The sequence below is a fragment of the Bombus flavifrons genome, chromosome 10 (genome assembly GCF_040668555.2).
Source record: "Bombus flavifrons isolate JBK064 chromosome 10, iyBomFlav1_principal, whole genome shotgun sequence".
In the NCBI taxonomy this organism is placed as follows: Eukaryota; Metazoa; Arthropoda; class Insecta; order Hymenoptera; family Apidae; genus Bombus; species Bombus flavifrons.
In genome coordinates this window covers 12,479,110-12,491,653 of record NC_138451.1, presented here as the reverse complement: position 1 = coordinate 12,491,653, position 12,544 = coordinate 12,479,110, and the positions used below count along the sequence as shown (strand labels likewise).

The 12,544-nt window shown below is 41.8% G+C and overlaps 2 protein-coding genes and 1 long non-coding RNA gene across 3 annotated transcripts; 2 read left to right on the top strand and 1 right to left on the bottom strand.

Moving 5' to 3' along the window:
• Positions 1 to 5: 5 nt before the first annotated feature.
• Positions 6 to 2,277, top strand: LOC138184291 (four-domain proteases inhibitor). The gene is made up of 4 exons (XM_069122123.1): positions 6 to 486; positions 579 to 779; positions 1,500 to 1,590; positions 2,087 to 2,277. The coding sequence occupies exons 1-4, from the start codon at positions 436 to 438 to the stop codon at positions 2,137 to 2,139; spliced, it is 396 nt and encodes a 131-aa protein (XP_068978224.1). The 5' UTR covers positions 6 to 435; the 3' UTR covers positions 2,140 to 2,277.
• A 5-nt stretch (positions 2,278 to 2,282) lies between these two features.
• Positions 2,283 to 8,205, bottom strand: LOC138184284 (uncharacterized). Its single transcript, XM_069122104.1, has 13 exons — positions 7,067 to 8,205; positions 6,875 to 6,998; positions 6,265 to 6,395; positions 6,065 to 6,199; positions 5,837 to 6,004; positions 5,641 to 5,729; positions 5,142 to 5,319; positions 4,841 to 5,063; positions 4,342 to 4,503; positions 4,114 to 4,268; positions 3,519 to 3,754; positions 2,801 to 3,032; positions 2,283 to 2,695 (listed from the first exon to the last, which is right to left on the bottom strand). The coding sequence occupies exons 1-13, from the start codon at positions 7,125 to 7,127 to the stop codon at positions 2,439 to 2,441; spliced, it is 2,151 nt and encodes a 716-aa protein (XP_068978205.1). The 5' UTR covers positions 7,128 to 8,205; the 3' UTR covers positions 2,283 to 2,438.
• A 2,570-nt stretch (positions 8,206 to 10,775) lies between these two features.
• Positions 10,776 to 12,222, top strand: LOC138184295 (uncharacterized). Its single transcript, XR_011174306.1, has 2 exons — positions 10,776 to 10,868; positions 12,102 to 12,222. It is a non-coding gene; the product is annotated as an uncharacterized LOC138184295 (long non-coding RNA).
• Positions 12,223 to 12,544: the final 322 nt, after the last annotated feature.

Here is a 12,544-nt window from a genome sequence, read left to right as displayed (position 1 = left end):
TTATTTTCGAAGGCGTTAAAAAAAGAAGAAGAAACTGAACAGTGCACAGAATAGTGACCGAACAGGAAAATCCAGTATTTGCATGTATTAAGTAGTTCGCGCGAGGACTTTTAAGATTAATCAACAATTCTCTCTGGTTGGCTCGTTCGACTCGGCTATAAAAGTACGCGGACGACTTCTTTCCGTTCAGTAAACTCTCGATCTTGGTGTATCAACCGAACGTGCAAGAATATAAAGATCGGAAAAGAAAGGAGAAAAATCTGTAAAGTGCGTTTATCTGTGTTGCGTGTAAATTTACGAAAGAGAAAAGGAGGTGCACGATTAACCAAAATGTGGCAACTTTGTCTAGTGTTGTTAGGTGAGTATGTCTCGCGAAATAAGCGGATCGTAGAGATTTGTATAAAGGATCGATTTACGTTCTAACGATGGAAATGCATGTTGTGTGTAGCTATCGCGTCGAGCAGAAGCGTGATCGCATTTCCACAGGTAAGGATAATCGAAATCGTTTAATCGTCGAGACGTTTTATACGTTTTATCGATTGGATCTTGAATTAATTAACTGTTACTGTCGTACAAAGAACGATGGGCTGGCTGGTGGTAAAGTCGAGATTCAAACGATACCCAGTACGTTCTCGGTGGACGGATTCGTTTTCGACGGACCTGCAGACGGCAGAAACGTCGTAACCGCGGCAAGTACCACTAGTTCTGCAACACCTTCGATGACCACGGAGGGTGCTTCCTCCGACTCTCGATACAACCGGTGTATAGCTACGTGTCTGGTGAGTCGTGAAAGTCCTTGAAATTTTCGATCTTTTTCTACCTTTCGTCTATCATATCGCGGAGATTTGTTAAAACGTGTCGAAGGTCATGGCTATTTATTCGTTATACCGGTCATACTGGTTTAACTTGGTCTATAACTTGCCCAACTTCCAAATGACGCATCACTCCTGACGCTGTGTAAAGGCGAGATTTCCTATAAGCATCAAGTCAGATACTCACGTTTCGATCAGAAGAATCCAGAAGCACGCTGTTCTTCTTAGTTGAAACGTCTTGTGTAGTATTTTTTCATTTTCCAAAATATATTGAGATGTTTACAGTTCTCGTATCTTTCATCTTTCGAGACGTTGATCGCGGAACTGACGTCGCGGGGTTGCTCAGCGTGACTGAAATTTTTGTTTCCTTAACACGTGCTGACGATGATGACGTGGTATTTTCCGCTTTTAAGAGCTACCAGACCATGACATCAACGTAGTGTCATCCGCAGTCAATGTGTTATAAATTGTATCGTACAGAAGTAGAATAGAAGTAGAAGAAACGACGACTAAATATTTTTAATTGAACGAAGAAGAATAGCATTTGAATTAAGGAGAACATCGTACGTCTGGGCACACGAGACTAACGCTTATAGAAAATCCTGTCCTCTATTCTTATGGGTTCAAAAGCTGAATAGTGAAACGCGATTCATCGCACTAAATGAGAAGGAGCGATAAAATTTTCAGACGACGAGCGAATACAATCCGGTATGCGGCTCGGACAATGTCGAGTACTCCAATCCAGGACAATTAAGCTGCGCATCGGCATGTGGAAAAGGTAAGGAATGATCGATGTTAGTCCATACGTCACGGAATATTTATGACTAAATTGCGGAAGTTTAGACAACTACGATATGCAGATGAATACGAAAAATATGTTCAAGATGTACGTAAAGTACATGCAGGACAGATAAGTTAAATACGGAATGTGACAGCAAAATAGAAAATAATTTTTGAGATGCTTTAATTTGACGAAAGATATTGATACTCCTATCGAAGTTTCACTTTACTTTGCTTATCGCTTCACGAAAGTATGCACTTTGTATAAACTTCCGCAATCTACTTGTTACATTTGCAACGAGAATTTCATTTTCCTCGTAATACACGCGGTTAATGAGCGTTACAGTAATTGTACTATGTAGCGGCGATCTTATTCGTTAAGATTATGTTCAAGATCGATAAGTATCGTATAATCTACGGACGCGTGTAAGTCTCCATCTCATTCCCTGTCTATCTAAAACTTATCAATGAAACGCGTTTGTTCTTTGTTGCAGATGTTACGTTAACGCATTACGGAAAATGCAGGACTACGAAGATAAGAGGATAGATGACTAAATGACTGCGTATTACCGATCAACAATATCGATACGCGAATGCTACTCACATAAAACTAGTTTACCGCATAGTTACGTAATTGTCTATTCATCGTTGTTCCATCTTTAATACAAGTTTTGGTTGAAAATAATCACTTCTGCGGCCTTGCCGCGCGTCTCACGCGAGGGTCTCCTACCATCTCCTTTCCTACCATCCGTTCAATCATCGTAAAAAGAAACCGATTGGAAACGTGTCAATGACAAAGAGAGGGGGGAAGAAATGTAGCTATGCGGGCAACGCAATCAGATTGAGTCAGTCACGAGACAAGGAGGAAAGATTGTGATCAGCCCATCTGACTCTCCGCGCTACGTCCAAGTTTCCTCCGTGAATGCCGTAGAGATGCCTGGCTAAGATATTGGCTCTGTCTTCTTCCGCTCGTATGGCTGTTCTTCTGTATTGTGCCACGGTCAATAAACAGCCAACGATAAGCGCTATTTGGACGATCAACAAGAAAATCAGTAAACTCAAAGCGAGACTAGCGTCGACGCAGAGCAGCCCGTCCACGGAATCTAAGGGCAAGATAGAACGGAAATAATAAGCGAGAAAAATCGGACGCGAAATAAAAAGAAAAGTTTTGACTCGGTTTGGAGATTACGGAAGTTTGCGAAACTCACTTCCTCCGGCGATTAGGACGGTATCAGGGGACGAGTTCTCCCTCGAAGATAAACGATCAGCCGAAGACGCGACGGAATTTTGTACGATTATGGAGAGCTCCAGCGATAACTCGTCCGGAGTTTCGTCCTTGGACGTTGGCGTTGTTTCGGCGTGGTAGGTTGCCTGCGTACTCCAAGACTCGCTAGCTCGTTTCTTTTTTCCATAAGAAGGTTTATCGCCGTTGCAGTTGGTCTGTAACACGTATCACACGGTGAATCGATCATCGCGACGATCGTGAACGTATTCTTGGCGGAAAGGACGTATGTAGTGACGTTAAATTAATATTAAATCGAATAGGAAGAACACGAAAACCTTCTGAAACTTTTGAAACCGTAGCTTGCGAGTTCATAAGAACAATTTCAGAAGCATAAAATGTAGATTTAGAACTAATGCTACTTTTACAGCTTGATCTTAAGTAACAGTTTATTAAGTAAGCTTGCAACTAGAAATTTTAAACATCAATTTGTAAGAATTTTAGTAATTGAATTTTTTTTAAATCAAGCTATTTTCACTGTACAGCGCCTTTGAACTAATAAAGTTGCAGATGTACTATCTTAGTTGCGATTAAATCGATTGATGTTCTCTTGTCCCTTAATGTTTTCATTTACACCTTCGCCATATTCCTATCGTCGAGGGAAAAGGATCGTAGCGATGAATGCGACTGTGCGTTTGACTCACCGGTATGCACTTGTCCAAGCAGAATCGGACGAGTACGTTGAAACGGACTCGTTGACTATTAGGGAACTTGAAGGCTGTGAAAGTTGCGATTAATGAACGACCATCGACTGGATCCTTCGAGAGAGCAGGAAAGGTGGTTGGATCGGTGGGACATCCGAGTTCGTCTAGTAGTAGATACGAGGCATCGCCGGAAGCGCTGCTCGCTACTAAGTGTCCGGCAGTAATGTCATAAGGACCTACGAGCCAGAAATTGTAGGAAATTACATGTACAGAATAATTCTTGCTATTGGAACAGGTTGTATCTGTTTTCTGGTTAGAGTTAGAGCGACTGTTAAATGAAAAAGACGTAAGATCTGCGATTCTACAAGTACAGTTCTTTCGTATGTGTAACGATGTATCGAAAAGATATACATACACTTTTAGGAGGAGCGTATCTATATCTTTTAAACGTACATCGATCACTTGGAATATTTTGCGTCAAAAAACGATAAAGAGAATTGCGACTGATTAGTTTAAAAGCTATCTTAAGTTTAATTATATTTGGAGCGTGTAGAAAGATAAGGAAACGAAGATTACTGTAAAGGCATTCCATTACCATCTGGTGGACTCAATTGAATCTTCAGAGTGAGCTTTTGACCTAAATGCGTGACCATAGCGACTGCCGAGTTCTCGTCTAATATCCTCATGGTGACTATCGGCGCTTGCGAGGACGCGTTGACGATCGTTGAAGAGATCGGCGGCACTCCTGCGCTAAATAATATAGGAAATGGAAAATGGAAAATGGCGTATCGCGAGTATAAAAAACGATGACATAGATGCTCACTTTGGATCGAGAAAGCTGAAACTAGATTGAACGGTGACGTTTTTTGGTTGCGGAGGTGCTTGATCGTTTAACGAGCATCCAACCCTGACTGCTTGATCGCCAAGTCGTTGAACGATCGGATTGAATTGTACCACGATCGTTGCCCAAACCAACGGTCGCGTTCTACGAATGACAATATCATTTTTTTTTCATTTTTGTTACAATGCTTTTGGTTCTTCGGCGGACAATCCGGTTACGAGTTACCTTTTTGCGCTAATGTTTTGTGACGTCTTCAGGGTAGACCTTAAAAAGTAAACTGTAAAGTTCGCGACACGATAGTTTCCCGAGAAATCAGAAACACGAGAAACAGAAAGAAAGCTTGCAATTTATAAAAGATGCTCCAACTATTTACTCCTTCAAGATTTTCTCCAATCAACGTTTCGATATTCGAACCGTGTAAACTCTAATTGCTCGCTGACTTAACGATTGTGCTATATTGCTTTCATCTGTGATATCTTACCGATTTTGATCGTCGACGGAAAAGGCAGGGTGCAATCCGCAACGAAGGGTACCTTCGCGAATCTGGTCAACGGGTGGAATAGGTAACGTCAATATTGTTCGATTACTGCCTGTACCTTGGGCGCCGCAGGTATCCGCGTATCCGTTCGAGTAGAGCCGGCCAAAGAAGGGATCGCTCGTTTTCAACTCGACCGTCATCGTCGAATCGTTGCACCGTACCTTCACTGACCACGAGAAACATCAAGCGTGAAATCTATCATGTCGCATGATTCGTTTTTAAATCCAAAGACAAGATCACTTACGATCTAAACAAGGTTCTCGCTCTCTGTAGACCACGTTCGTCGCGTCGATCAACGAGCTAACTCCTAGACTGGTGGTGTCTTCCGAGTGCAGTAGGCAAAGTGGTTGACCCGACGAATTGGCAAACGTGTATCCTCGACAGATAAAACCATCCACGCTCGAGTCGCATCTTTTCTCGCACTGCGTCGATTCGATCGTCGAACGAAATTAGAAGGAAACAACAGGAACACATACGAGACATACAAAGCAGGATTAGAGGATTAACACCATCTGCAACTCTGTTGCATGAGCTAAATGAACAGGAGCGAAGAGAAGTCTTATAGGTTTGATAGATCGACCTGTTATTCCTATGGTTAGAGATGTTTATGCGCGTATGGAAAATTTCAATGTGACAAGATATGCATGAAAATAGATTAATAAGTCGGTTATGACTATGATTGAATATTTATGCATGCAATAAATTCGTTGTTTCGAATAGCGTATAAAGTACCAAAAATTTACCTGCTTCTCGTCAAGGTCCATCAAAGCGACGTCAGAGTACGGTAACGAGACATTTTGGAATTCCGCGTACGAGCAATACTCGTCTTTGGCTGTAACACACAGTTTCTTCGTTATCGACCATTGTGTCCGATTCGGTTATGACCGGTACTGATCGGTTTTCCAAGTTTCTGCAAGTTACTAGAAAGTTGCTACTCACACAGATTTCGACACTGATCTCTGAGGTACTCGTCTCTGTACATGGACGCTCTGTACGCTCTTGGTCTGGTTCCTCGTTCGTACAACGAGAGAGAACATCGCCCGAACGCTGTTTTGTCGATCGAAAGGGGTTTCGAAGTCCGAAATTGCGCGGACTCGCAGCTTCTTCCTGCAAGGAAATCGCCAACGAGTCAACTCGATCGATCTCGACTCGATCTAGCGCGCTTACCTGTCTCTATGCATTTCTCGTAACATTGGTTCCTCGTGATCGGACCAGATAGATGGAATGCGCTGGAATCGATGAACACCGCTCCTGGACTCCTCTCCACCTGCCAAAGTTTTCGTCTCGCGCAGCTTACCGGCACTGACGACGAACAAAAATAATTTAATAATTTAAAAAATGATATAAATAGTTCGATTTCAACTTACCTTTCACGCAAACTCGATGGTAAAAGATGGAATTCGGTTCGGGTACCAGTTCGTCGTCCTCTATTAGCACGCTGTAGCAGACGCTTCTACCAAAGTCTATGACGAACGCGGTGCAGTTTACGCGTTCGCATCTGAAGTTCGAAGGAAGACTTTGGTCAAAGAAACATATTTCGTTTACATTTTCCGACATTTTCACTGGTTGTTACTACTACTTGATTTCGATTTTACAGGAAGATAGGATCATTCGAATCAATGGACGTTTGTTTCGGACTGAGCGATCTATCTTGTAATCGGGCAAAAAATTGCCAAAGTAGTTCGTTACATACAATACACAGAATAGGAACATGTAAAACGTAGTATTTAAAAATAAACGTTTACCAGAGTAAAATAAAACTGACGATTTTATTTCATTATATTATATCCGACATTCTATGAGAAGCGAATATACACCGTAAGCTGTATATATTTTTTATTATCTATCACGATATATCAATTCGTATTACATATACCAAAAAACCTAAGAAATCCGTAAGAAATTATTCTCTAAACAGTTCATCTTGAATTTTTCCCCGTTTTACTGCACAGCGGAAGGGGTAAGATACGCGCCTACCTTTCGAAGCAACGCTTCGTTATTCCGTTTGAGTTGACCGCGCTAAAGAGAACTGTTTGCGCGTCGATGGTTTCCGGTTTAACGCCAGCGATTTTCTCCCAACTGTTGTGCGAACAGCGGCCCTCTGCAACCAGAGGCAAACCAGTCGACTCGGTCAAACGGTCTGCATACGAAATTTTAGATGATTTTTACCTGTTCTCGTGATAAAGCCGAATATCACGATCCCCGCGAGCAGACGAGCGATCGCCGTCATGTTTATCGCTCGTCTATCGATCGCATGGCGCGAGCAGCGCAGGCGCGCGATCGGTCCGCGAGCTTCGATATCGTGCCAAGGATTTTCGCGAACGTTGCCTCGCACGCGGTCGTGTACACGACGATGTATCAGCTTCGCTTACGTAACTACCCTGAGTCGGATAAAAAATAGTCGGGACGAAAGTTCAAACGTTTCCGCGGGGAAATCCGATCGCTTACGAATCGTAGTAAGTCATAATTCTCGTTAAGTCTCGTTCAAACTCGTCAAATTACTCGAATCTAAGTTGCTCGAGTGCAAGTAATCCGATTTCAAGCGGATATTTAACCCTTTGCTCTCGGTTTGCTAATTGCGCTGGTAAAATCTTTTCGACGTCATAATCCTAATACGGCAGAGTTTCATTTATTTTATTCGAACGACGAATTCCACTTATCGCAACGAAATTTCAGTCGAAGCTCGTTTCAGCGAACGTTTGCCGGCTGATTCATTCACGTATCGGAACGTTGCTGAGCTGCTACTACGTCACCAAAAATAATAAGTAACGAGGAAAATTTGCGAGCACCTATTACGCCAACTTCGATTATTACATATAAATTGTTTGTTTCTCGACGAGGTCAGATAACCGTCGCTAATGACCGTGTTTGTCGCTAAATGACGGAAGAAGTTCAGATAAGTGGAGTTTTAATGGAGTATGAGTCATGTAAATTACGAATATTTATACGAGAGAAATTTGACAGAATATTTGAAGCCAACTGAACGATAGCGACATTGACGAAGGAGTCGCAAGTTACTCGAATCGATCCGAACGAGGATAATGGTCGAAAGAAGCTGCAAAGTAGCTGAATCGGAATCGATTAACGCGGTAAACGACCCATTGCCGCGACGATCGTCATCGAACGAATATCTGCGAACGACTGGTCGGTTTAGGGATTCGGTTTGGAAAAGACGCGATCCAACTGCAATTTCGCGAGCAACTGATGCACGCTGGTAGAGGTGCGTACGCGTTCACCTGCATTGTGGCGAGAAACGAATAGGAACGAGCTCGTGCACGTCCGCCCGCGCGCTCGCGATGGTCCACAAACGAATAATCGCGGTGTGTTGTAACGCGATAACACGTAAACTCGTAAACGGATGTTCGATGGATTGTAAGACACGCGAATCGAGTGTCGTTAAAACGAGCTTCGACTAATACGATTTAATACGATATTGTATAAACTATGAAATACTATACTTTTATTTTTCATCGTGCCGACTAAACACGCAGTCCATCTGTACGTAGATTCCTAATCATATAATTCTCGCGTGTCCTGCGTGGATTTGACGCGCGATTCGGCGAAACAGACGTGCAAATTAACGGCCGTGGTTGGCGTTGAAACGTGACTTCGGATGGGCGGGCGCGTTCACGGACGCTTACGGTCATCAACGACAAAGGCTTGGTCGCGACACGGCGCATCCCGGTGCATCGGTGCTTATCGCTCCACCACATACCGTGGGCGATTCGCGTGTAATTAGCGGTATACGCGAGGTTATGGAAATTCTATGACTCAAAAGCTTACGACTTAACGAATTTTATAAATAGAATACGCGAAACCGACCAAGCGGCAGCGAGCTATCGGCAGACGGTCATTGTATGTCGAATAAAATTTGCTCATTTCCGGTGAATGGAGAACGCTGTGACGTTGAAGAGTTCGAAGACGAAGCTGACGTTAGATCGCGTGGATTTCACTGACGATTTCATGGTTTTCGCACTTCGTGTACGAGCAGCAAAGAGCTGCGGGAAAGAGGCGAGTCGCGGCGAATAGTATAATGACGCGATGCACGATTAGACGCGTCCTTCGACTTACGTAACAGTGATTTTACACGCGCTCGGTTTCGTTGTTTACTCGCTTCATTCTGCTTTTCCTTGAATACGCGGTTTAATCCCTAACCGAGTCTCGTGACGAACGATCAATGAACCGATACGTCGCGAAAAGAGACTCGCATCTACTGTTAGCACGTTGCGTTTTGTCTCGACGTTACAGATCAGTTCCATGGAAAAAACGATTTAGAACGTTCACGAAATATCGGGACGAATGTGTCATCTAATCATAGTGTAGTTTAAAGCCTAGGTAACTGATATCTGTTTCCAAGAAAAGAGCGAACAAGAAAAAAAAAGAAGAGAATGACGAAAGAATCGATTGCATGCCAAATGTCCCGCATTGCATTTGTAGAACCGATTTTGCTGGTAATTGTATAGGCACGTAATTGGCGAACGTATCTTGCACCCGCACTCCTTAACAATGGAGAAGATTTCTCTTGTTATTCTTTACACTTGTTGCTGTTCTGGTTGCAAGCGTTTTCGCAAGACGATCGTAAAACAAGAAAGATAAAGATGGTGAAAGAAGCGCAATGACTGATAAGAGGAAAAATAAGGATATATAAATTATGCTGTGTAGAAGATTAAATATATATTTCACAACGTGGAACGTAACATTTGTAAGAACTTTTAGGAATTTTTATCTTTTTTCGGTCCTTCCGAACCAAGTGAAATGACAGCGGCTAAAAATTTGTCACTCACTTTATTATACATATAAACTCTGTTATAACAATTAATAAATTGATCTATCCGCATCGATTATCGAGAAACAGTTCTCGAACGTACGTCTGTTATTCGGGTCGTCATTATCTTTTTCCCTGTTTGATATACCACGTTAGAAAAGTTGATGGAGAAATCTTATTTCCCTCACACGCATATCAACACGCAAATTAAAGATTCCCATATAAAAACATTACGATGAAATAAATAATAATAATAAATTGTTTTCGAACCTTCTTCTCTTACACGTCATGCGCCCAGAATTTTATATTTTCTTCTCTTCACACTAGAGCGTATTATCAACCTTTAACATGTATCTAAACATGTTACGCAACAGTTAACTAAGATTAAATGAACGTGACAAACGAAATAAGTACACTTGCTCATACAGTTTCATATTTCTGTCTCGATAAAGTTAAACACCATTAGATACTAACGTCTAACAAACAAAAAGAAAAAAGGAAGAGATAAAAGTAGAAAGAGAAAGTCTTAAATACCAAACATTATGACTTCTTTGACGGCTCTAGCGTTAAAATCAAGAAAATAATTTCGACCAGCCTCTCGAGCCAAAATTATATCACGATGCCACGCGAGATTCATGAACTGTTCGAGGAGATTTCAGAGAACAGGCGCAAAAGGGAATAAATAGAATTGGCATTTCCGATCGCCTCGTTCAAAAAGGATGGCAAAATATTTGACTGCTGGAGTGCGTTGAGCTTATCGTGGAGCCAGGGTAATACTCGCATCTTTATAAAGTTCCATACCAATCTTATTATAGCTTCTGCGATATATTCGATTTTTCCACCAACAGAATCTTCGATCGAGCTTGTCGTTTGTTGCAAATACTTTACCGGTAAATGTAGCAGGTTCGGCAAATCACTTATTAAATCTGATAGGCCATTCGACACGCTTGATCTTCGTCGTCTCTGATTAGAATTCTGATTGCTATTGAGCAGTGCTAAAGGGTTTTCGAGGAACGATTCGATGTTTCCGATCCACGCGAGAAACGTTGATTTGATCCTGCAGATGATCGAAAGGATAAAGTGTGCGATGTTGGACACCAGGTGGATCGGAGCATTAGCAAGTCCCGATGTCATTTCTTCGATGAAGTTGAGTGAAGGAGACTGCCGCGCGATGCGCTGCAACTTTGTATCAACCTCGTTGGTACAGTTGCTCGGGATAAGTCCAACTGGAACGTGATCCCGTTAATAAAATTGTACTACCCTTGAACACGTGCCTCTTGCGCGATCGAAGATTCACATTAACGTTATTAGCAAAATTTCACGAGTCGCAGCAGTTGCAAGTTACCGGTATTCGTAAACCATGAATAAAAGTGATAAGTTTGTTATCGGTAAAAAAGAGGAAAGTTTACGAGTAAAGTTAACGACAGTTACAAGCTATGTGATAAAAAGTTGGGAAATTGTAAAAGAGAAGTCTATAATTTATAGACGTAACGTAACACACATCTGTGACGCGATATGGAGCCTTGTAACTTGGCAATTTATCAACATACCTAGTATCAGTAAATAGACAAACTATATGCCGGATTACGAAATTCTCTTTCACAATTTTACGATTTCACACCGGTATTTATACAGGGTGGTTGGTAACTGGTGGTACAAGCGGAAAGGGGGTGATTCTACGCGAAAAAAGAAGTCGAAAATATAGAATAAAAATTTCTTTTTAATTTTTTAAATTTTTTTAAAAATCTACAGTGAGATCCGTTATAACGAGACGCGATAAAGTGGACGCGTACCGAGCGAAAATTCAAAGTCGATTTTCTCGAAAACAAAGCCTCGAACGAAAAATTTGTATTCTATATTTTCGACTTCTTTTTTCGCGTAGAATCACCCCCTTTGCGCTTGTACCACCAGTTACTAACCACCCTGTATAAAGAATGTCATCGAAAATTAATTACTCTCGACACAGGTTATCTGCGATTGTCAATGGGAGCGGAAAACGAGTCAATTTATTTACAAGAGCACGTATTCCAGCGATAGAATCAGAAAATTGAAAGTCGGTTTTAAAAGCGTCAACATTGAAAAGCCGGGTGCCGCGTAACAAGCGTGTGAATACGAATTAAGATTGATAAGACAGAATAAATAAACGAACGAATAAAGAAGTCTATCAATGTAGAAGTATGTAGTTGTTAATGGCCTTAAACAGAGAAAAAAACGTATTCGCAATAGTTCTATTTAATTCGTAATCCGATAGATGACACAAGATAACTCGTAACTCGTAAACTTTGCCTTTAATATTTCATTGTCAGACTTACTATTACAATAGTAAGAGGGAATCTATTAATACTAATGTTTTGTAGCTACCGACTTATAAAGTTTCGGTAATGATAAGATATTATTCAATGGCGCAAGATTGTGTAGCAGTGAATCGATCGATCGCAGCCGTTTTTTACCTTGATCGCGAGAAGAAACAGCAGGAGTAGCCCCACACAGTGCGCAAAAGCACATCGACAACAGTAAGACGATCGTAACGGTGTTCATAGCGCAAGTTCGATGTGGATCACGGTTGTTGGAAACTTGGTCTCTGACTTTTGGTCGACCATCGGAATCGCGATCGGCTTATACCCTTTATCGACTTCCCAACACGGTCAAACTGTCATTTGACTCGTTATCGATGCTAATTTACAACCTTGCATGCTTTTTACGTGTCACGCGATGAAATCGCCTAACGGAAAATTGCGTCAGTCGAATATTTTTCAGTATTATTTATTGCTGTTTATCGCGTGCAAATCGACGCTTATCGCCAAATGCCAACCCTCTTGCTTGACTCACCTCGAACTACACAACGAAATGTAGGAGGAGCGGGTGGACTGATTGCGAGCCGT

Coding starts and splice junctions, on each gene's coding strand:
- LOC138184291 (XM_069122123.1), top strand. CDS start 436: ATGTTGTGTGTAGCTATCGCGTCGAGCAGAAGCGTGATCGCATTTCCA. Junction 487..578: donor GCGTGATCGCATTTCCACAG/GTAAGGATAATC, acceptor TGTCGTACAAAG/AACGATGGGCTGGCTGGTGG. Junction 1,591..2,086: donor CGCATCGGCATGTGGAAAAG/GTAAGGAATGAT, acceptor TCTTTGTTGCAG/ATGTTACGTTAACGCATTAC.
- LOC138184284 (XM_069122104.1), bottom strand. CDS start 7,127: ATGACGGCGATCGCTCGTCTGCTCGCGGGGATCGTGATATTCGGCTTT. Junction 6,999..7,066: donor CGGCTTTATCACGAGAACAG/GTAAAAATCATC, acceptor CTCTGGTTGCAG/AGGGCCGCTGTTCGCACAAC. Junction 5,064..5,141: donor GCGAGAACCTTGTTTAGATC/GTAAGTGATCTT, acceptor TCTCGTGGTCAG/TGAAGGTACGGTGCAACGAT.